Source organism: Panthera uncia, chromosome D2 (assembly GCF_023721935.1).
Source record: "Panthera uncia isolate 11264 chromosome D2, Puncia_PCG_1.0, whole genome shotgun sequence".
In the NCBI taxonomy this organism is placed as follows: domain Eukaryota; kingdom Metazoa; phylum Chordata; class Mammalia; order Carnivora; family Felidae; genus Panthera; species Panthera uncia.
In genome coordinates, this window is record NC_064818.1 from 41,008,287 (window position 1) to 41,030,385 (window position 22,099).

The 22,099-nt window shown below is 41.9% G+C and overlaps 2 protein-coding genes across 6 annotated transcripts in view; one reads left to right on the plus strand and one right to left on the minus strand.

The window, feature by feature from the left end:
• The window catches only part of LOC125933540 (high mobility group protein B3-like), a 1,910-nt gene extending 833 nt beyond the window's left edge, over positions 1–1,077 (plus strand). The window contains exon 2 of the mRNA XM_049646660.1: positions 1,022–1,077. Within this exon, the coding sequence (XP_049502617.1) occupies positions 1,022–1,077 (56 nt within the window). The remainder of the gene's footprint in view (positions 1–1,021) is intronic.
• Positions 1–22,099, minus strand: part of LOC125932768 (uncharacterized) — a 789,340-nt gene that overhangs the window by 667,965 nt on the left and 99,276 nt on the right. Inside the window, exon 1 of one of the 5 annotated variants that reach the window (XM_049645307.1) lies at positions 8,891–11,441. The exons of the other annotated variants lie outside the window; for them this stretch is intronic. The gene's annotated coding sequence lies outside the window, so the exon portion shown is untranslated. Of the gene's footprint in view, positions 1–8,890; positions 11,442–22,099 lie in introns of those variants that run through there. 5 annotated transcript variants of the gene reach the window in all.

The window sequence follows — 22,099 nt, forward strand, 5'->3', positions numbered from 1 at the left end:
GGTCAGCTGGCATGAGAAGTGTTTGGATCTTTTTTTAGTTAAGTGCAGTAGTTTTAAACTGTTTTGAAACAAACTGTAGAACCCTTCATTGTCAGCAAAGTGAAGAGCCACTGCATCAGTGAGAGTACAAGAACCTTCTGTACTAAACACAATTTGCAACGTTCTGTTATTTTTTTTTTGTATGTTTAGAATGCTGAAAGGTTTTTGAAGTTAAACAGTATTACATTTATAAAAAAAAAAAAAAAAAAAAAAAGGCCCAGCAGCTATCTTCATGTCTCATTTACATGACACAAGTACCATTGCCCAAGACAATGGCTAAAAGCTGTGTAGAAGTTACCTTGACACAGAGCCGCAGCCTCAGTTTCTCACCCATCTTTCTACTCACCTAGGCCGAGGCCTGCATGCCAACTCACAGGCACAGTCACCCACAGCAGCAAAGGCAGCTACAACATTCCACATTTATCCTGTTTGGTTTTTAAGAGAATCATGCTCGGAGAAGACAAGCTCCGAGGTCATTCTCCCAGGCAGGCATAGACCCACCCAGGCCAGAGATGATCTCTTTGTTACAGCTAAGTACTTTGTATAAGGGAAATTGGAGTTTTTAGGTTTTTTTTACTTTTATTTGAGACAAAGATAGCATGAAGGGGGGAAGGGGCAGAGAGGGGTGGAAAAAGAATCCCAAGCAGACTCCACACTTTCAGTGTAGAGCCCAATACGGAGCTTGAACTCAACAAAACCGCAAGATCGTGACCTGAGTCGAAACCAAGAGTCGACACTTAACTAAGCCACCTAGGGGTCACAGGAATTTGGAGCTTCTTGTAGAATGCATAATTGCTCAGTTCATTGTTCTCACATCATATGAATCCAGTTTCGGCTTCAAATGTAAAAACAAATCCCAAAGAGAAGGAACAGGAAGAGTCAGGTGTCTATTCCAGTTATACAGACCAAATCCTTTCTCTAGGTAGCACTCCTTCTAATGGTACCATGGAGTTTTTTTGTTTTCTTTTAATTCTGTAACTAGCTGGAAAAGCATCAGTACCCGAAAAGGCTGAGGCTCCGGAGTCATTAGGCCAGTGAGAGAGACCAAAGCAGGCTGTGATGGAAACCAGCAGGCCAAGTCCAGGAACTCACCAGGAGACTAGTTCTGATTTGGGGAAGCAAAGCACATACAAAAAAAAAATTATATTATATATATATATATATATATATATATATATATATATATATATATATTCATTCCACACACTACAAAGGCCTCCCTGAAAACTCAAGAGAAGTGATAAGACATGTTCTTAGAAAGTCAACAAGAGCTAATCAAAGGCTGACAGGCTTCTGAAAGGATCCCTGTGTTTATTTCCAAGGTGGTCTTTGAAGGTGTTTCAGAAGTCAAGGACACTAACAGGAAGAGTCAATACAAAGTTAACTGGAGTTAAAAAAGAACAAACAAAAAGGCCTGTTTTGTCTTCCCAGAGGTAAATGGGAAGGAACAGCATGAGAAGTGCTTAGGTCAGAACCCATTGCTACTGACCTGTTAGCTTCTGGGGCCAGGGCCACCCCTCTCCAAGGGACAATCCTAGATCAAGTATCAGTATATGGACTTTCAGCCTAGATATGGAGAAGTTCAAGGATGGCTGAATAGGTAAATCCATAGCATGCACCCACTCACAACCCTCTTGGGTCAAGCAAAGATACATGCTACTATGTCATTCTTTATAGCTGACATCAGCAAACTGGCCCATGGGCCAGACCCAGCCATCACCTGTTTTAGTAAAATTTTACTGGAAATACAGCCAAGGCTGACCTCATGAGCATGCAACCTGCAGTCACTGAGGAACCACACTTAGGGCCCCATATTTAGTTTAATGGGCCACTATAGACTTTTTTAAATTCTTAATTTTTAAACACAGAGCCACAAGTCTTGATAGTGTACTGGGCCCTACATACAATGTAGTGGGTACTGAACATAGCTATGTTTATGAATCGTCTATGGCTGCTTTTGTACCAAAAAGGCAGAGTTGAATAGTTCCAACAACCAAAGACATTATCTGGCCCTTTGCAGACAAAGTTTGCTGCTATTGCTTTATATGATACTACATTGTGCACACCCTATATAGAATAGAGAGGAGCACGGTTGTGCTGTAACAGAAACTGCAGGCTTGGATTAACACAACCTAGAGATAAGGCGGGCTCTGCCTTTGGTAGGCTCATTGGCCCTACTTTACCTCATTTCTCACCCTCAACTTCCTCACCGTTATGTAAAAGTTGTATCCTAGTATTACCAACATTTTAATCACAACTGTTCTTTGTGTAAGAGATCTTATACCTCTATAAAGAAAAATGATGTAATAAAAACTTAGGAACTTGTCACGAAGTGTGGAAAGTAAGAAAACCCAGCTGGTTGCTAGTCATTTGACACATCTTTGGAAAGCCTATAGACTCACTGTGTCTTGGAACATCCTTCAGGAAGGAGGAGGATTAATTTATTGGCTGACTCCTTGCCATCTTCTGTTGAATGTTCTTACTGGTTAAAGCTACCCCCAAATGTGATTAACTTTCTCCCAAGTTGTATCACTCCACCCTCTGAGCAGCCAGCTGTGTATCAAGTCAAGCTGAACCTGACACTGGAGCTGCCATATCAACAATGGGAGAATGCTGAACGTCTGCTTCTGCCTCTAGGGCCTGAGCCCAGCTGGGACCTCAGGAAACAAGAAGCCAGAAGATAATTCACAATATTAATTCTTCTAATCCATGAAAACATATTTTCCATTTATTTGCATCTCCTTTAATTATTTTTATTTGCATCTTCTTTAGTTTTATTTTTGTAGGGTTTCTTTTAATCTCTTTTATAGTTTTCAGCATACTTTGTAGTTTTTATTCTTTTAACATTCATCTTTGAGAGACACAGAGTGTGGGTGGGAGAGGGGCAGAGATAGATGGAGACACAGAAACTGAAGCAGGCTCCAGGCTCTGAGCCATCAGCACAGAGCCCAATGTGGGGCTCAAGCTTAAAACTGTGAGACCATGACCTGAGGTGAATTCAGACATTTAACTGAGCTACACAGATGCCCCAATGTAGTTTTTGGTACAGAAGTCTTTTACCTCTTTGGTTAGGTTTATTGCTATTTTAATCTTTTTGATGCTATTATAAATGGAACTGTTCATTTCCTTTTGGGGTGGTTCATTATTAGTGTATAGAAACACAACTTATTTTTATATGTTGATTGTATGCCCTGCCATTTTATTCAAATAAATATTTTAAGGCTTTGCAGTCTATATGCAAGTCAAACAGTGTAATACACCACACCAACAGAATGAAGGCTAAAAAACACATGATCTTCTCAGTACACAAAAAGCACTTGACAAAATTCAACACCCTATCACGGTAAATAATGCTCAAAAAACTAGGTGTGAAATATACCACAACAAATTTAAAAAAAAAAAAAAAAAAAAAAAGCTATGTATGACAAGCCCACAGCTAACATCCTACTCAATCATGAAAAATTCAAAGTTTTTCCCTCATGACTGGGTACAAGGCAAGAAAGCTCACTCCTGTCACTTCTATTCAAAATAGTACTGGAAATCCTAGCCAAAGCAATTAGGCAAGAAAAATGAATCCAGATCAGTAAATGATCTATTAGCAGATGATATAATCCTATAGAGAGAAACCCTAATTGACTTGTTATTTATTTTGAGAGCACATGTGAGTTGGGGAAAAGCAAGGAGGGAGGGACAGAATTCCAAGCTCTGACAACGTGCAGCCACATGCAGGGCTCGACCCCACAAACCACGAGATCATGACCTGACCTAAAACCAAGAATCGGATACACTCAACCCAGTGAGTCACCCAGGTGCTCTGCTAATTAACTTTTAATCATGAAAAGGTAACCTCTCAAATTTTAACAGTTGGAACTTCAAAGACCCACTGTATATTCTATCTTTTAAATTAAAGAAAAAGAAAAGTTTTGTAGTTCCCTTTAGTGACATCTTAATACTCTTTTCTCTGCTTAAACTCTTAAATGCTTCTTACAGTCCTAGGGGAAAAACAGGGACATATGAATACAAACTGTCTGCAATTAGATCTGCTTATCAACAGGGGATTTGAGAACCAAGTGACCAGAGTATTTCAGGAAGACACACAACATGCTTTCCCAAGATGGATGGCCCCAGAGCATGCTTTCCCAAGATGGATGGCCCCAGAGCATTCCCTCCCCACACCCCCACCACACCTGTACCCTATGTACACAATGCCTAGAAGCCAGACAAGAAGTTGGATTTGTGCCAAATTGAGAATAACCAAAGTATACTGGGGCTTCTGGAAGTAGAAACTGGGTACATGTAGAAATGCTGGAGGAAAAAGTAGGCTTTTCCAAAAGTATGCTTTTGGTAACATGCTGCATTATTACCAAATAACAAAGTTCTAAAATGGCTTTGGTATGTGATTCAAAAAGCTCAGTTAAAAGGGTGGATCCCTAGGTATTCCACCCATGACAGCCGGCCCATTTCACTGGAAACTTAAGCTCAAGGAGTCTTAAATTTTGACTATTGTTCAAACAAAATTTGTTTTATATCAGGGTGAAGTTTCATCTGAACTGTTAATTCTACCTGAAACCCGTCAACATTTCCCTCCCCCATGATATTTGCAACTTGGGAATGAAACAATGTAAGGCAGGAAGTCAGCAAACTTTTTCTGTAAAGGACCAGATAGTAATACCTTAGGCTTTGCAGGCTATAAGGTGTCTGTTGGAATTACTCAGTTCTGTCCGGGTAGCATGAAAACAGCTATAGCCAATGTGTAGATGAATGAGGTTGGCTATAGTCCAATAAAATTAAGTTTTACTTTAAAAACCAAGTAGCTACCAGGATTTGGACCATGGGGCATAGTTTGCAGACCCTCACTATAAGTAAGTGAGAAACCTCAATCTTAGCACTGCCTTCTTGGAAGGCCTAACTATCCTAGCCTTAATTGCAAATGTGGCAAAATTTCTCATCCAAAAGATGTGCTGCCCCACTTGGTCCCGAGTGCCCTCTTCTTCTTTTCCTATATAAGTTCTTTGTGCTATCAATCTGAACTCATCAAGCAAAAGTGTGCTATCCCCAGGCTAATAGCTGCCCCATTTCTGACAGTGGGTAGTCAAGCCTGCTCTGGTCTAGCAGCCAGCTCTCCCATTTCCGGCAATGACTGATAATAGGAGGGAGCCTTTGCACAAAGAGAGCTGGCTCAGCAAGCTCGGGAGAAAATGATTTTCTCTTTCAGTAGGGAAAAAAAAAAAAAAAAAAAAAAAAAAAAAGGTTAAAAATGCCAATGTTGTGTTTGCACTATAATTATTCTATTAATCCTGACCTTGAAAACTGAAAATCAACTACCATATAATCATAGCATAATTGTCTGGTAATATCTGTCCTTGAAACTACAACACTGGAATCCATTCTCAGAGCTGGAATTCACACAGTAATTAATCTTAAACTCTTGGAAAAACTCAGACACAGCAAAATATACGTTCCTTAGTCAACTCTGGATGAAGATACTGTACATTATTAAAGTGTCTGATGTATTTGGGCCACAGAAGGTTTACAGTGAAGGAAAGTAAATATGTACTTTTAGATGTGTTTATAACAGGCAACATTTCCTGACAGCTATAAAGCTGGTAAGGCAGAACTTAGATAGAAGCTCTGTTTTGTCTCTTGTGGGCACCAAATTAATCAATCTAATAAGTATAAAGGAGCCAATCAGATAATTAGTCATCTGTAACAATACTGGAAGGCTTTATGGAGACCACAAACAGTACCAGTTAACCATGACATGACTTACATGCAATTGACTTGAAGAGAAGAGCCAATGAGTGGTATCTTATTCAGGAGCTCAGTCAGTTAAAAAGACAGACTTTAAAAGGTATGAGGGGTGGGGAAGGAGGAGTAAAGTGAAGGTATAGAGGAAAGAGATATACTCAGCCAGGAAACTGGTACAGCAGTTGTAATCATGGTCTCACAGCTAGTCTAGCCAAACCTATTTCCTAGCTTCCTTCCAACTTTTATTCCAAGTCACAGATCCCTACAAACCTTTAAGTCATGAAATATTAGGACATTACCTTAAACATTGTCTCTGGGGAAGAGGAATGTTACATTTCTGAGCCTGCTTTGTTCTACTTTTCCCTGACACCCAGGAAGAGGGACTGTCTGTTCAGAGACTCCTCAGGCAACTAAAAAGCCAAGAATCCAAACTCCACTAATGCTCACGTTCTGTTTACTAAGTGCTCTGCCTCTCTGGCCAAACTGAACAGAAATGAATGCTGCACTCAGTCCCAGCATTCTGCCCGTCTGACAAGAGCAGCCAGAAAGACCTTCCACCAGCCTCACAAACTCTTCATGAAGGCATTTCATTAATATTTCCTGACATCCCCTCTGGGGTTTTACACTCAGATATCTCCCTGGCAGCCAGTTCTGGAACATCTGAGGGGGCTCTGTTGCTGGGCCCCTGTGAATGGGCAGACCAGGGGATTTGTAGCCATACATTTAAATAGCTTATTTATCTGTGCATGTTCCCCATTAATTACTCCTGCCTTCAATTGGATTTGTGCTTAGTAATTTTTTCCTTACACAGATAATACAGATAAAAGCTGATGGGCTGTACTGGCCCTGGGCTGGACAACTGCAAAGCCTTGATGCATTGATGCTGATACGTGCAGAGGAAAGGGATGCCACGGATCACAGCTGGTGGGCTTCTGTGTTCCAGAGCAGGAAGCCTGGTCTACCATTCATGCATATTCCTTTCCACTTCTGATTTTTTCAGTGACAGCCAGTAAGACCTACCGACCAAAGGATAACCCTCCAGAATCTTGCTTAATGATCTGTCATGAGGGACACAGGGTAACTCTTTTCTGTTACTTTCTCTTTAGGTTCCCTGACCCTTAAATGGTTGAAGACACTATCAGAGCATTTCACCAGCCCTGGAATTTTGCTGCCTGCATGCACTGTAAGCACTTAGAAGAGTTAGCAAGTATTTTCCATTGAGAGGACTTACACAAAACAAAACAGGAGTTTGTATTTAGCAGGAAACCTTTTTCTCCTTCATGCCATGTCCTGGTTCTACAAAGTTTTAGAGTTTCTATTCTATCTGTTCAGTGTTTGGCCAGCCAGCCCATAGCTGTCTGCCTTGCTCACCGTATCTATTCACCCGACAGGTGCAGACCAACTCCCCCAAGAGAACATTTTGGCCAGGACATCGTCAGTGTTCTAATCACCAGTGGCAATGCCAGGCTACCAAAGAGTGCAAATCATCAGGGGAGAGTCCACATAATGGCTCTGCACATTCAGCTTGGACTTACAAGCTGCTGTAGGTAGCTTTTATGAATACTGGGGGACAATGCTGAAATTAACAGTAAGCTTTGGCCTGATATCACGGTCACATTGCATTAAAGACAGCTCTGGCTTGCCATTCAGTCTGAGCTGCAAACACCTCCCTTCTGCCACTCACAGATCTGATGCTGTTGACTGACTTTGCTTGCACAGAGAATTCAAGGATGACACAGGTGTCTACATAGCAGTGTCCTAGTGAACTTTGAAGTTCAGTGTGAAAGGGAGATCTCTCCACTGGCATCACCTTGGAATAAACTGGTTCTTCATTCAATGTTATCAGTGCTAAAGAAGGCAGTGCCTCCAACAGATCATGTTCCTATCCTCCCCTCATCCTTTTGACAAACTTACCCCTCTTCCTGTGTTCTTTGCCTTAGTAAAGGGCAACACTATCCCCTCAGTTGTCCAAACTAGAAACCGGGGGGCTGTTGCTAGCACTTTGCTCTTTTCCTAATCCCACCACCTATACAGTAACCAAGTTCCACCCATTCAATCTCCACAATGTCACTGAACAGATTACTCCTTATTCTCATCACAAACACCTAAGATATTTGGCTAGACTACTAAAATATCCTCAGCTAGGGGCTCCTGCTCCCTAGTCCCTCCCTCCCCATTCAGCTCAGTCCACCCTCTATACATCATTAATTTTTATCCTAAAATAAAAACCTGCCCATGGCACTCCTATTTAAAACTTCTGATGCCTCCCATAAACTAATAGGATAAAATTCAGACTCTCTACACCATTTTTGCTTTTAAGGTTTACAGCCTTCAAACCGGCCACACATTTTTTCAACTTCACTTCCTCCTGTTACCTCCACACCCTGGTGCTATGTGAGCCCAACCACACCTTCCCAACCAAGCCAAACCCTTTCACATAAAACCTCTTCCTTCCTCAAGACCCATTTCTCCTGCCTTCTCAGTGGGGAAAATTCATATCCACTCTCCAAATTTTCTCAAAGATATTATTGTCTTCTGGAAGACGTTCTTGGATACCCTTTACCTATCATGATATAATGACTTTTACTGTGTTGCAATCAGTATTTCACATGCCTATTATCTAAGCTCACAGTGGGTTTCTTAGTTAAGGAAAGAAGGAAGAACAAGAGACCATTAGTGTGTTGCTTAGAAAAAACATACAGAAAGCACAAGTTCTATCTTTTATATGGGTAGACATCCCGTAATACTAAAGAGTCCAAGCTTTAGGGGGAAATGGATGTTGTGGAGATATAACCTCTCTTTGGAAAGCAAGTGGAATCTCCACCAATTTGGCCAACTTCCCTGTATGTATTCAAGCCAGGTATTTTACTAGAAAATCACACTTGCAGGGGCCCCTGGGTGGCTCCGATGGTTAAGGGTCTGACCTCAGCTCAGGTCGTGATCTTGAGTTTGAGCCCGGCATTGGGCTCTGTGCTGACTGTTCAGAGCCTGGAGCCTGCTTTGCATTCTGTGTCTCCCTCTGTCTCTGTTCCTCTCCCGCTCATGCTCTGTGTCTCTCTCAAAAATAAATGTTAAGTTAAAAAAAAAAAAAAATCACACTTGCCCCTCAAAATCCAAGGCTCTCAGCCAACTCCAAGCCCAGATGGATCAAAGGTCACTGGCATGATACTACCATCCCTGACATGCCCAGATGCACTCCTGTTGTGCAACTGAGTCAAAGACAGGCTGCTGGAAGATCATCACAGCAATATAAACATGGTTCCAAAACTTCAGATCAGGCAGAGCTGGACAGAAGAGGTAAGGGAGTACACATAATCTGTGGGAGACAGGAAACAAGATTTTAAGAAAGCACATTTTTTTCCTTTCAGTATTTATCCACAAAGGAAAAACTAAAAGGTTAATATACAGGTTGGGATTTACCCTTTTGCTGGAGAATGACAATTTTAACACCTGTAGTTGAAGTGCTAATCTGCCAAATGCTAAATATCTTAACTCTTATTTTCATGCTTCATGCGTGCACACGTGCTCACACAAGTTACTTCCCACCAGCAGGCTGAGAATAAAAGCATCAGAACATACCTAGGAATTGGACTAGAGACAAACAGGGAATCCAGCAGGGCAGAATGCATCAAACATGAGTCCTTTAAAAGGCCAAGTCTTCTCCCCACTGGTGTCCAAATGGACACCAGCCCAAGCATGCACCTTGCCCTAAATGACCAGAGGACCTCCAGTTAGACCTTATTTCAACATCCATTTTCATTGTAGAACTAGATCTTTATGGTTCCACACAGCATGGTCCAGAGTATGAAACTAGAGGATTGGAAAAAGCACATGCTTTTTATTTCTAGGCATGCTTGGTTCTGTCAACGACTTCAATGCAACAGCCCAAGGTGTGGTTGGGCTCACAACATCCTTAATGTGTGTCAGCTTCCTCATATGAGAAATATAAAATAAGCCCCACAGCATTGTCATTTCATCTCAAGTGGCAAAAGTAGGGAGATGACAAGTAACAGTGTGTAATAAATTCCAATGAGGGGCGCCTGGGTGGCTCAGTCGGTTAAGCGTCCGACTTCAGCTCAGGTCACGATCTCACGGTCCGTGAGTTTGAGCCCCGAGTCGGGCTCTGGGCTGATGGCTCAGAGCCTGGAGCATGCTTCCGATTCTGTGTCTCCTTCTCTCTCTGCCCCTCCCCCGTTCATGCTCTGTCTCTCTCTGTCTCAAAAATAAACAAACGTTAAAAAAAAATTTTTTTTTTAAATAAAAAAAAATAAATTCCAATGATAGGCTAATTCTGTAAGCATCTTCATTAGAAATCTGTACTCTTCTGAAGTGAAGAGAAAGCCCTGGTATTTGGCTGAGCCAATGACATTCAAAAGCTCCCACGAATCCTCCTCCTCCTCCCATACGTAACTGTCACAGGCTACACAGGCCACAGGGCAGGTTAGAAGGCAAAAAGTATTCGATTTTCATCCTCCTTAGGTTGAGATAAAAGGTGAAGAATGACCAGGATAAATAAGGTCATTCCCCTTGTAGGTCTTGCTTATTTAGATCTCATTTTGAATGCACAGAAACTAATCTCTGCTAGTTGAGATTTTTTTCCCCTCACACAATGTGAAATACAGCAGTAAATTGAGGATGTTGGTATTTGTCAGTATCTGTAGTCAACAGAGGCAACAGGTTACATAGAGGGAAGAGAATAAATAAAAAATTTCTTTCCAGAAGGAAGTAACCCATTGATACTACATCAGTTGCTGCTAGGCCAACCCTAAGTTCATTTTTGTATAGTGAATAGTTCTTTTATTGCATTAATAGTTGAGCAACAATGAGTACTGGCAACTTCTCAAAATTAAATTCTAGAGTCATCAGCTACGTCTAATGATACAAGCATCTCTTGGAGCAAAGAGGACTTGGCAGATAAGGATATATGCCCAGATACTTTAAAAAGAGTTAAGAAATAACTTATTAAGAAAGAGAAAGTAAAGCCTTCTCTTATAATGACAATTTGGACACATAGAACTTTTTCTTCCTCATTGCACCTCCTGCCCCATTCTCATTGAAAGCCCAAAGTTCATAAAATTAGAGGAAAATTTGTAATCAGTAGTGGAAACAGAGTAAATAAGGATACTCTCAAGTTAGTAACTTCTATAATGCCTCCTACAGAACTGTCTGGGTTGAAGAAAGGTTGATGGCTCATTCCTTTTCTCACCAACTACTCACAAAGTTATCATAAGAGACACAAGCAGGAGATGTGTGGGAAGGAAGTGGTGCTGGGCCTTGGGACAGTTGATTGACAAAACAGTTTACACCAGCACTTCTGGGAAAGGAAGAAAGTTCTGGCAAAATCTTGACCAGTCAGCCCAGCACACTCACAGTACCAAATACAGTATGGGGACTACATGGTCCTCCAAGAGATGGTCATACCTAAACCCCATCCCAAGACCAACTACAAAACTCAATTCATGGGTCTCTTAGCAAAATGAAAATGCAGGGCTCCTTGTTCAAAAGGCATCAGAGGCACCTGGGTGGCTCAGTTGGTTAAGTGTCTGACCTCGGCTCAGGTCATGATCTCACGGTGAGTTTGAGCCCCGCGTTGGGCTCTGTGTGACAGCTCAGAGCCTGGAGCCTGCTTTGGATTCTGTGTGTGTGTCTCTCTCCCTCCCCCTACCCTGCTCGCACACATGCACTCTCAAAAACCAACATTAAAAAGTGCATTATAAAATTTAAGATAGCAACAGCAGAACCTTATACAAAGCATAGAACCCTTTTAAACATGGGCCCCTGTGTGACTGCACAGGTGACATGCCCATGAGAAGAGCCACACCTATTTACCTGAGTAACTACTCAAAATTTTCTTGGCCATTCATCACCCTAGTATTAATCTGGGCACCCTCCTCCACTCTAATCCACCCTACCTCTACCTCTCCACTACATTCTCTGGAACACATGGCCTTTGGCCAGAAAATTCCCCCATTGCTCTCTGAACTCGTCCCCTCCCCTCTTCCTCTCTAACCTGGCTATCCCTGACACTACTGTCTACCCTAAGCCTTCCCAAGCAGTTGCTGAGGCCTTTTCAATTTACCTCTCAGTGAGATGATGGTAGGAGTCCTCCTTATTCTTCACTGTGCTTCCAAACAGTCCTCCCCCATCTTACTCAGAGGCACTCCTTGTCACCCATCCACCTTTCACAAATTTGTCATCTACTGGCCACCAAGTCAACCCTGCACTCATTCTAGACTCCCAAAAGCAGCATCTGCCTTTCCACCTCTGGCATCCTCTTGGCCAATCTAACATCACAGTGGATAACCTACCCCCAAACTTAGCTTGCTGATCAGCAACCTGACCTCCATACCATCCCCCATTCCATTCCAGCACTGCCCCCCATACTGTAGGCATTCCTTAAATGAAACTGAACCACCACAGAATCTTTTTCAGTTCTTTCAGGTCCTTCTCTCTTCTAGTCAGTTTACTTTAGCACCCCCAATAAGACTATTATTTATCCTCATCGAGACCTCCAATGCATTGACTTCCTCCATTATTGCATTATCCATTACTCCCCTGCTGTCTTTACTTTTCGCTTAGTCTAATTTAGATTCCATTGTTCATCGTTATAATTGCTCCCTTGCAGAGTCATCATCTCCTTTACTGCTTTTCCTGCTGTATATTCATGTGGGAAAACCCCAACTAGCTGCCTGCTAAGGGCCAAATGGAGTCAAAAAAAAAAAAAAAAAAAAAAAAAAAAGGATCCTGGAGTCAAAGGCCAGGCCAAAATAAAATGATAGCCACACCTTATTGACCCTACTACTTTTTTTTTTTTTTTAATTTCAAAGCTAAAGAACAAAATTCTAAGCACACAACAAGATAAGGCACACTAAGACAAAGGAACAAAAATCAGATTAGGTGATAAACGTCTTCCCTAAAATCCTACATCAATTAATTCTATGGGATTTTTCATAGTAAAGATTGTGGCTTCAGAATTCTGATCCTTGTAAACTCTCATACATGTTCAAGGACAACAGAAGCAAGCTCTTCCAAGTCGGCTCACCACATATATCATCCCCAAAATAAACACACCCCACATTGTCAAAAGAGGAATCAAAGCCAGAAAATCAAGTGAGAAGGTCCCCTCAATAAGAATAAAAATGAGCAAAATAAGTTGTCCAGATAATTGTTAATATGGTTATAAAATTTACTGTAAATATTAAAAATAAGTCCTCTTGTGAGGATTGAATGTAAATTGTTCTGACCAGTGTCTGACATACAGTGGACTACGATCATTACAAAGAAATTTATTTGTAAACTAATCTCAATCTCCGGTCCCAATCTCTATGAGACAAATTCAAGTAAATTGATGGGAAAGGATGAAGCAGAAAATGTAAAGAGAAAGGAAATTAAAAAAAAAAAAAATCACATTAAGTTTTCCTCCTCTCCCAGATTAAGTCAGAAAATACAGTGTTCTACGAAGCTAATAATTAGTAGATGTGGGAGTATGTATGCACGCATGTGTAGCTGTTGTTTCATCTAATGCTGTGATCCTCATTCTACAAGCATACACCCTATTTACTCAGCAAAGTGTTTTGTTTTGTAAATCCACAGGGCCACCATGGAGTGATGCAACTCAGTGGCCCTATACACAGCCCAAATATTCACAGAGTATGAGTCTTCCTTTGTGGCCCCACAGAAGATATGGCTAAAAAGAGAGCAGACCCCGCTAAAACTGGGAAGTGGCCTTCTACGGCCTTGGACCCCAAGGCCTCTTGCACAGAAGCTGGTCTACCTCAACCCCCACAGCTAGAGGACAAGCCATTCCAGGATGGAGCCAAAGCCTTGTCACCAGTCCTAAGAGGACTTCAAGATTCCCAGTCTCCGAGCCCAAGACTTCCTGTGGCAGAGTAGCAGTAGTCTACGCTCTTTGCCTTCTGTTATCCTGACTACCCTCACCCCTCCTGAAGAGGTCTTTCAGCACAAGAACATTAAAACAATGCTACATACAAGGCATCTTTAACAGCAATGGCAGTTATTTGAATTGAGAGTGGAAATTGCCAGAACCAAGCAGCAGAAGGGAGACAGAGAATCATGAGACCCCAATTAGATGACACAAGATATCAAAAGAACAAAAAGGAACTGGAACCAAGAGGATACCGATTATCTTAGGGCCAATTGCTTAAATTTCCATAATTTCACTCATTTTGTGTATATAATCATACTCACCTTGAGTGTACGTTTATAATTTCTATGTAAGCTGGGAGACCCTTGTCCCAGACCCATTTGCTATGATTCCCAAACGTGACATTTGGTCTCATTTACTCAAGTGTGTGTTTGCCAAGTATCCAGAACAGTTATTCTAACAAAACCTGCCTGAGGGGATTGGATGTGGTTCTCTAAAATGCTATGCCCTCACATAACATTATCAAAGGAGATTCTATTTTTTCTGAATTCACAGTATTACTGGGGCTTAAGGGCTGTTTGGCAGGGAACAAGATATACCCCCATGAACGTGAATGGCAGTACAGCCATGGCAGCCGGATAGATGGAACCCATATACACCTGCTCGCACTCTATCTATAGCACAGGATAATTAACACCCTGCTCACAGCCTTCCACTTTCCGTTTACTTTGCCAATGCTGCTATTACATACGACTGACTTTCCCAAATTGGATATTAATGATTTACCCTGAAATCTAAGGGTGCTTACAAAGCCTGATAGTCAGGAGTTACAAAATAGAAAACACTCCCTTCTCCCCACCTGGGTGAGGCCAGGCTGAAGATTTATGGGAGGAGGTCTCCGCGAGCTGTTGACAATGAAGGCAGAGGTGGGTAGAGGAAGAGGGGCTGGCTGCTCATCTGCTTCAAACATCTCAGTTGCCTACTGACAGCGTGGGGATCGATTGCAGGGTGAGAGCTCTTCCTGCATAGCTGAACTAATAGAATTCATTCATATTCTCTCATAAAAAGCAAGAGGCACTTCTGTCAGCAGCAGAAAAGCACAAGGATCAGATGCCTGGGCTCTGTCCCCAACCACTCAGGTCCACTTCCAGCCCTGAAGAGCTCCTCACACATTGTCCCTGCAAGTGCATGTGGATTACCACCTCAGAGACCCGGCCTGGGGCTCACCTCCCCACAGGAGCTGTCCCTGACACCAATTGTTAGTTTTCTCCATATCCTGCCACCCTCCTGTAGGGAATCAATGTACTGGTCAACTTAGAGAGTTGACTGCTATTGCATAAGTACTGGGTCTCAAGTGAAATATTTTTCAAGTAAAAGGCACACTGGTATACAATTACAGTAATACTCAGAACTTATACAGCAACTTCATTTACAAAGCTTTGCCCTATAGATGGTCCACATTTTACCCTTATATCCTCTTACAACTTATGAGGTGAAGGGGTGGACACAAAACACTATGCTGACTTGTCTGCAACATCTTTAAAGCTACCATCTAGATTAAAAGATGCTTCAACATAGTTTTTTTGTTGTTGTTGTTTATTATGAGAGTGAGAGCAGGAGCGTGAGCGCACACATAGGGGAGGGACAGAGAGAGAAAGGGAGGGAGAGAATCCCAAGCTCCTTGCTGTCAGCACAGAGCCTGACAGGGGGCTCGAACCCATTAACTGTGAGATCATAACCTGAGACAAAAATCAAGAGTCAGATGCTTAACCAACTGAGCCACCCAGGTGCCCCTCGACATAAAGTCAAAGATATTTCAGTTTTAACGTTATGTGAACAGAGATTCCCCCACCCCCCACCGCCATAGCTGAGCATTACCACATAGGCAATAACCTACAGCCTTCTTCCCACTCTCAAAGCCCCCAACCCCAGGCGCGCGCGCGCACGCGCACACACACGCACACACACACACACACACACACACACACACACACACGGGAATCTGAGAATGGGAGAGACGGGAAGGGCAGGATTCAGAAAATGATTTCTGTATACATTTCGCACTAAAACCTAGGAGGAATTTTATATTTTGAGCTTTATCATAATGCTTCATCCAAGTAAAGCGTACAGTATTTCATTTCAGACATAAACAAGAAACAATAAGCAAAGTTGTTTGTCCAAGTTCATCCAGTTGGCAATGACAATGCTATGCTTGAACACAGTGCCTTCGAGTTAATATCCTGAGTTCTCATCACTCTGAGGGGGTGGAGTTTGCTGGCTGGAGAAAGTGTTCCTCAAGCATTTAAGGGGTACAAAGGGAATAGCATGTATGGAGTTACCAGGTACTGCACCAGTCCCTTCAGATCGTTATCTCAATAGTTCAAGGCAGGCACCATTGCCATTCAGAGGAAGAAACCTGGCCAAGACCAGATACCAGAAAATAGGTTAAACTTAAGGCCTATGTGATGGTCAGTCTCACTCCTCAACTTGGAAAACCATAATTCCAACTCCCAATCTCTCCCTGGTTTCTATTCTGCCTCACCCTTTCACTAATAACCTTCTCTGGGCACAATTGCTTCCACTTCCTTGGGCAACAGAAACATTTCTGGAAACGTTGACAGAACCTCCCGAAGCAGGTGGTGAGAACAGTACACCCAGTCTCAGGAGTTCAGATGATGATCGCGAGGGGACAGGAAAGGGAAGGGGGTGGTACATGCTCATTACAGTATGGGCTCTGCCCCTTTTGGCTCTGTCATTGTGGACTTTCCACCAAGACACAAGGACCAAGACAGGGTAAAAAAGAGCAAGAAGACAGGACTAGAAGGGGCAATAAACTCAAAAGGCATGTGTACTGTTAAGAGGGAGCATGGAAAGGGGCTAAAAGCAGGAGTTTTCAAGGTTGACCAAGTTCCAGATCAGCCAGATACTTAACTTCTCAGCTTTAGTTTCTATAGTTGCAGAAAAGGGATGATTATCAGTGCTATGGTGATAATTAAATGAGAAAGCCTAAAACCTATTTAACCCAGTGGCTGATTCATAATAAACATCCAGTAAATGTTAAATATTCTTACAGGTTTTTCAGTATGAAAAATGACAGACTATCCAGAAGAAAAGGGACCAGGCAAATGTAGGACCATATCAACAAACAGGTATGACTAACCTTACAACTGGCAAGCAAAGCCACATAGGGGAGAAAAGCTTCTTAAATCTTGTTTTCAAAAAGAAGCAAATATACTAGGAAAAAAGAATAGAGGAGGTTTCCTTCAATCTGAACAAAGTTTCACAGAGACCACTGTACTCACTGGCATCAGTGGCTGAGAACAAGTTTGGGATCAGGGCACATCCTCTTCTATCCTAAACCACAAATGTGAAACTGACCAACGAACAATTTTCAACAGATGTACAAACTCCCCAGAGCTGTACTTAATGCTCATAACAGAATTGTAGCCAACAGTTGCTGAGAACTCATCCATGCCAGGTGAGACTCTATGCACTAATACATATTGTCACTACACTAAGCACATACTATCCCTTACCACACACCTATTATTATCATTGTATCCTAACCGGGGAAATGAGATACAGGGAAGGAGGAATTTACCCAAAGTCACAAAGCTGTTAAATTGTAAACATGGTTGCAATTTCAAAGAGACCAACTCAAAAGCCCAAGCCCTTAATGGTGGTGCTGACTTTAACCCATAACTAAGCATGATTTCTAAGACTTGAGGGATATAAATATCTTACAGTACCAGAATTCCAAAAATCTGAATTGCTGCAGCCATTTAAGATACCCCAAGGGACATAGAAAGTAATAGGAAATCCTGGTTTAAGAATGAAGATTAGCAACACAGTTGGCTCTTCTCCTTGAAGGAGAAAAACTAGAATTGTTAATCAAGAATTAACACCTGAATTTTGGAGCTATCAGAAGCTGACCTACCCTAGTTTATTCTCTGATGCTCCACCAACCAACTCTCAGTAAATGATAAGTCCATCATTTGAATTTGGTCCAACCAAAACCTTGAAACCATCCTTGACTCCCCCCTCTCCTCCTACATGCCACATCTAATCCATCATCAAGTCCTATAAGCTCTACCTTCAAGCTATATTCAGAACTCAACCACTTACCACCACCATTGTTGCCACTATGATCCAAGCCAACATCAGTTCATAACTGCTTAAGTGTAATACCCGCTTCTGCCTATGCCCCCTATAGTCTATTCTCCCCAGATCAGCCAGCATGAGCCTTCAAAGCATGTCTGTTTAAATGGCATATCTCTGCTTAAAGTCCCCAGATAGTGTCCCATCTCAATCAGAAGAACCAAATTCTTACAGTGGTCTAAAAGACTCTACATGACATGAGCCATAATCTTATACCCTCTCATGCTAGGTTCCCTCCAACTTAGCCACACAAGCCTCCCTTCTCTTGCTGAAATAGGCCAGGTGGCTTCAGAAGGGGGAACTTTGTAAGTAGCATGAAGCCTTCTTCTAAAACAGACCATGGTCCACTTCTGTGTATCCTTTGGGGGGGGGGAGGGGTCTGCTCAAATATCATCTTGTCAGAAAGGTCTTCTCTGACTACCCTTTTTAAATTAGCATGCTGCTAAACTCAGATGTGCCCATATTACCTATCATTATCTACATATTTTACTTTTTTTTTACTTGTACACTTTATTGCCTATGTTCCCCTGCTTCACCATCAGCTCTCATGAGGGCAAGAATTTAGGTCTGCTGTATCTCAAGTGCTTAGAACAGTGCCTGCAACATAGGAGGTATCTAGTAAGTATTTTCTAAATGATGAATGAAGAGATTGAAAGCAGATAATATGGTTTATTCCTCTTGGCTTCCCCAACAATCCCTGCCACATAGTAGACACTAAATAAATGTGGGGATTGGAGAGGTTAAATGAGTATCTTTATTAGACATAGTTCTCCAGAAAAACTGAACCAATAGATGAGATGTGCATATGTATAGAAAGAGATTGATTATGGAAGCTGGCTAGTTCAAAATCTTTAGGGTGGGCTATCAGGCTGAGGGAAGAGTCAATATTGCAAGGAAAGTCTGAAGGCTGCTGCAGAATTCCCTCTGGCTCAGAGAAAGTCTTTTGTTCTATTCAAGCCTTCAGTTGATTGGATGAGACCCACCCACATGACAGAGCATTTTGCTTTATTCAATCTAAATGTTTCATCCAAAACACTGATCAAAAGAAACACTCAATACTGTGTGACCACTTATCTGGGGATTATGGCCCAGCCAAGTTGACATATAAACCAAAATAGCATCCTATAAGATGAATCAATAGGATGTATCAGATCGTAACAAGAATCGACTGCTTTGTAAGTAAAATGTAGTGTCTGTTCTGTCATTAAGCATTTAATAGAAACCTATAAGTGCTACACAGTGTGCTAAGCACTGCAGGGGACAAGTCCAAGTCATCTTCTTCAAGGAACTCATCACTTCATACACGTCTATCATCCTGCATGTGTTATACCTGCTTCATGTCCACCTAATCAGGTATGGTCCCAAGAGATTGTACACCTCATCAGCCAGGCCCTTTCTCAACGAACTAAGCATATACATATCAGTAAAGGGTTTGGCACCTATAGAGAATAACTGAGCAAATGTTAAGAGCCATACTTTAAAAAAAGGTGAAAAGCGGCCTCTCTCAGGGTATGTGCCTAGTGACTCTCCATTCCCTAGAAATTGTCCCTGGCAACAAAGCTGGACCTCAGCAGCCATGTCTGTACTGCTGGCACTGGGCCTCTGGCCCCCCGATTTCCTCCTGCCCCCCGATTTCAACTCTGGGGAAACCTACCTATTAGTTTGTAAGCTCCATGAGAACAGATTTGTCTGGATCATTCACCTAGCCTGACAAATTAGTTATAACTATTATTACAATTATTAATACAGAAAAAGGAAGTCCTTTCATGAGGCTGCCCTGAGTACTACCATCGTGTCTCTGACTCAGGTGGGAGTTCACTTTACACACTTATCTCTCCATAGCAATGCAAAAAGGACTTTTTCACTTCCAAATTTATGATGAAGCCATAAGCTCGTGCCAAAGCTGACTAATCCCATGCTCATAAAGAGCACTATGAACATTTCACCATACACAGCTGACACCCTGTAGCACTTCAAAATTTCCATTGTTTACCTGCATGATGATTTGAAAAATCCGCATCTCCCTGACTAAACTACCACTCCACAGGAACTACGAGTAGTTTTATTCATAGCTGAATCCCATCAGATAACACACTGCCTTGCTGAATTAAGCAGAATAGACTAGATGACACCACGGAGCCAAATCTCCAAACTGCAAATGTCAGTGATATAACACAATAAATGCCCGTTTTATTATTCGTGCTATATGCCCATCATGGATTGGTAGGGGCTCTGCTCCACACAATCACTCAGGAGCTCCACCGTTCTATTGTAGCTACATGATCTGGAATGTGTAGCTTCCTCAATCACTGGGTCTGCTCGTGTGTAGAAGTGTTGTACCAACAATTCACTATTTTTGCCCCACAGGGACGTGGCCACCTACAGACCCTTGGCCAACAGGAGCCTTCAGGCCCAACTAACTGAAAAGGGTCTGGGAAAAGTAGGAGACCAAAGAAGAAAAGATTCCAGGTCAATGTGGATTCTTCTTCTAAGCCCTAAGTCATTTGCTTAAGCTTCCATTCAGGGCTCCTAATACCCTGTCACAGGTAATTAACTGACTCTACCAGAGTTTTTGGTATTTATTTGGGAAGTTCTTCAATGGGCTGCATTGGTTTGTCCGTAATTGCCAGTAAACTAAATCTTTAAATGAAGACAAAATCCTGCCTCCAGAATTTATGAATGATGTTCAGGCCACGAAAACGGCAAAACAGGTAAGAAAGCAATTTTCTCTAAGAAAATCTTTAATGAAAGGTAATGGCAATTACATCTAAAGGTCTAAGAGACTGACAAACAGAGAAACCTCTCAACATCGGCCCGCTCAATGCAGAGTCTAAAATCCCAAAAGGGCACTAAGGCTTGAGACACAGGACAGACCCTTCTTAAAACGGGTCCAAACACATGAAATTACCCTTCCCTGCTTTTTCTACTAATTCATCATTTCTGAGGAAATGGTTTTCATCACCTTGGAAACTTAATTTTAAAATTCTTCTCCTTTCAGGCACCTGGGTGGCTCAGTTATACATCAGACTTCGGCTCATAATCTCACATTTCATAGGTTCAAGCCCCACATTGGGCTCACTGTTATCAGTGCAAAGCCTGCTTTAAATCCTCTGTCCCCCTCGTGCTCTGCCTCCCCAACTCTCTCTCAAAAATAAAATGTTTAAAGATACATACATTTAAAAGAATAAAATTCTTGTCCTTCAATAAGCCAATCAATAACCTGTACCCAACCGAAATTACAAAAACACACCAAAGGAAAAAACCCAAATCCCTATTCTCAACCTACTTGTCTGCTCGCCTCACCCACTGTGCTTCATGAAGAGGGCCCCTAGAGCAGGGAGTGAACCCCATCCACTAATGAAGACGTCCATTAGTTTGCTGGCCTTCAACTAACAAGATGCCTATTAATTCTCAATTAAGTCCTGAGAATCTATAAGTGATCGATGGCATGTGCTTAGGATAAAATTGCATTCAGACTCAGGCCTAACTAAGCAGACTCAACAGAGTGGAGCAAAAAGGTAACAGGACTCTGATCAAGAGAATGATGGCCCAGATCCAAAAAGGGGAGTAGACAGGAGGATGACATGTGGCCCCAAGAAAGATGGGAAAAAAAAAAATCTCAATATCTGACTTTCCAGTCAGGCTGTTCTTCATAGCTTTGTAAAAACCCTATCCTCTTCATGTAACCTAAGTTGAGTGATATCTGTCCATGTCAGCCAAAAGCGGCTTGATTCTACAAATATTACCAATAATTAGCATTTGTTAAGTGCTTATTTTGTATATCTGGCATGACATTGAAACTTTTATACGATCATTTCATTATTCCTATGAGAGCAGTACTATTTTTATCCCAATTTTACATTTGAGGAAATTAAGGCTTTGAGAGGCTAATTTGATTAAACTCCCAGCTGAGGCAGGAATTAAACACAGGTGAATCTATGCTTATGCTCTTAACTACCATACTAGACTTCTCCTTAACCCTGGAGCTGGACAATCTTATGAATCTGAGGACTATAGGAGACCAACTCACTCCTCAAAAAAAAAAAAAAAAAAAAAAAAAAGTCTGCCACCTGGTTCTCATTCACAGTGACCCTACAATGAAGTTGGAAGACATTCAGGGTAGCAGTTGTATTTAAATCCTGGCTTTATACTTTACTTAACCTTTCCCCACCCTCACCTTCTTTTACCTATAACAATAAGGTCTAATGTTCAGAGTTGCAAATGGATTAAATGGCAAATGAAAGAGACAATAGGTAGCACCCAGCAGAG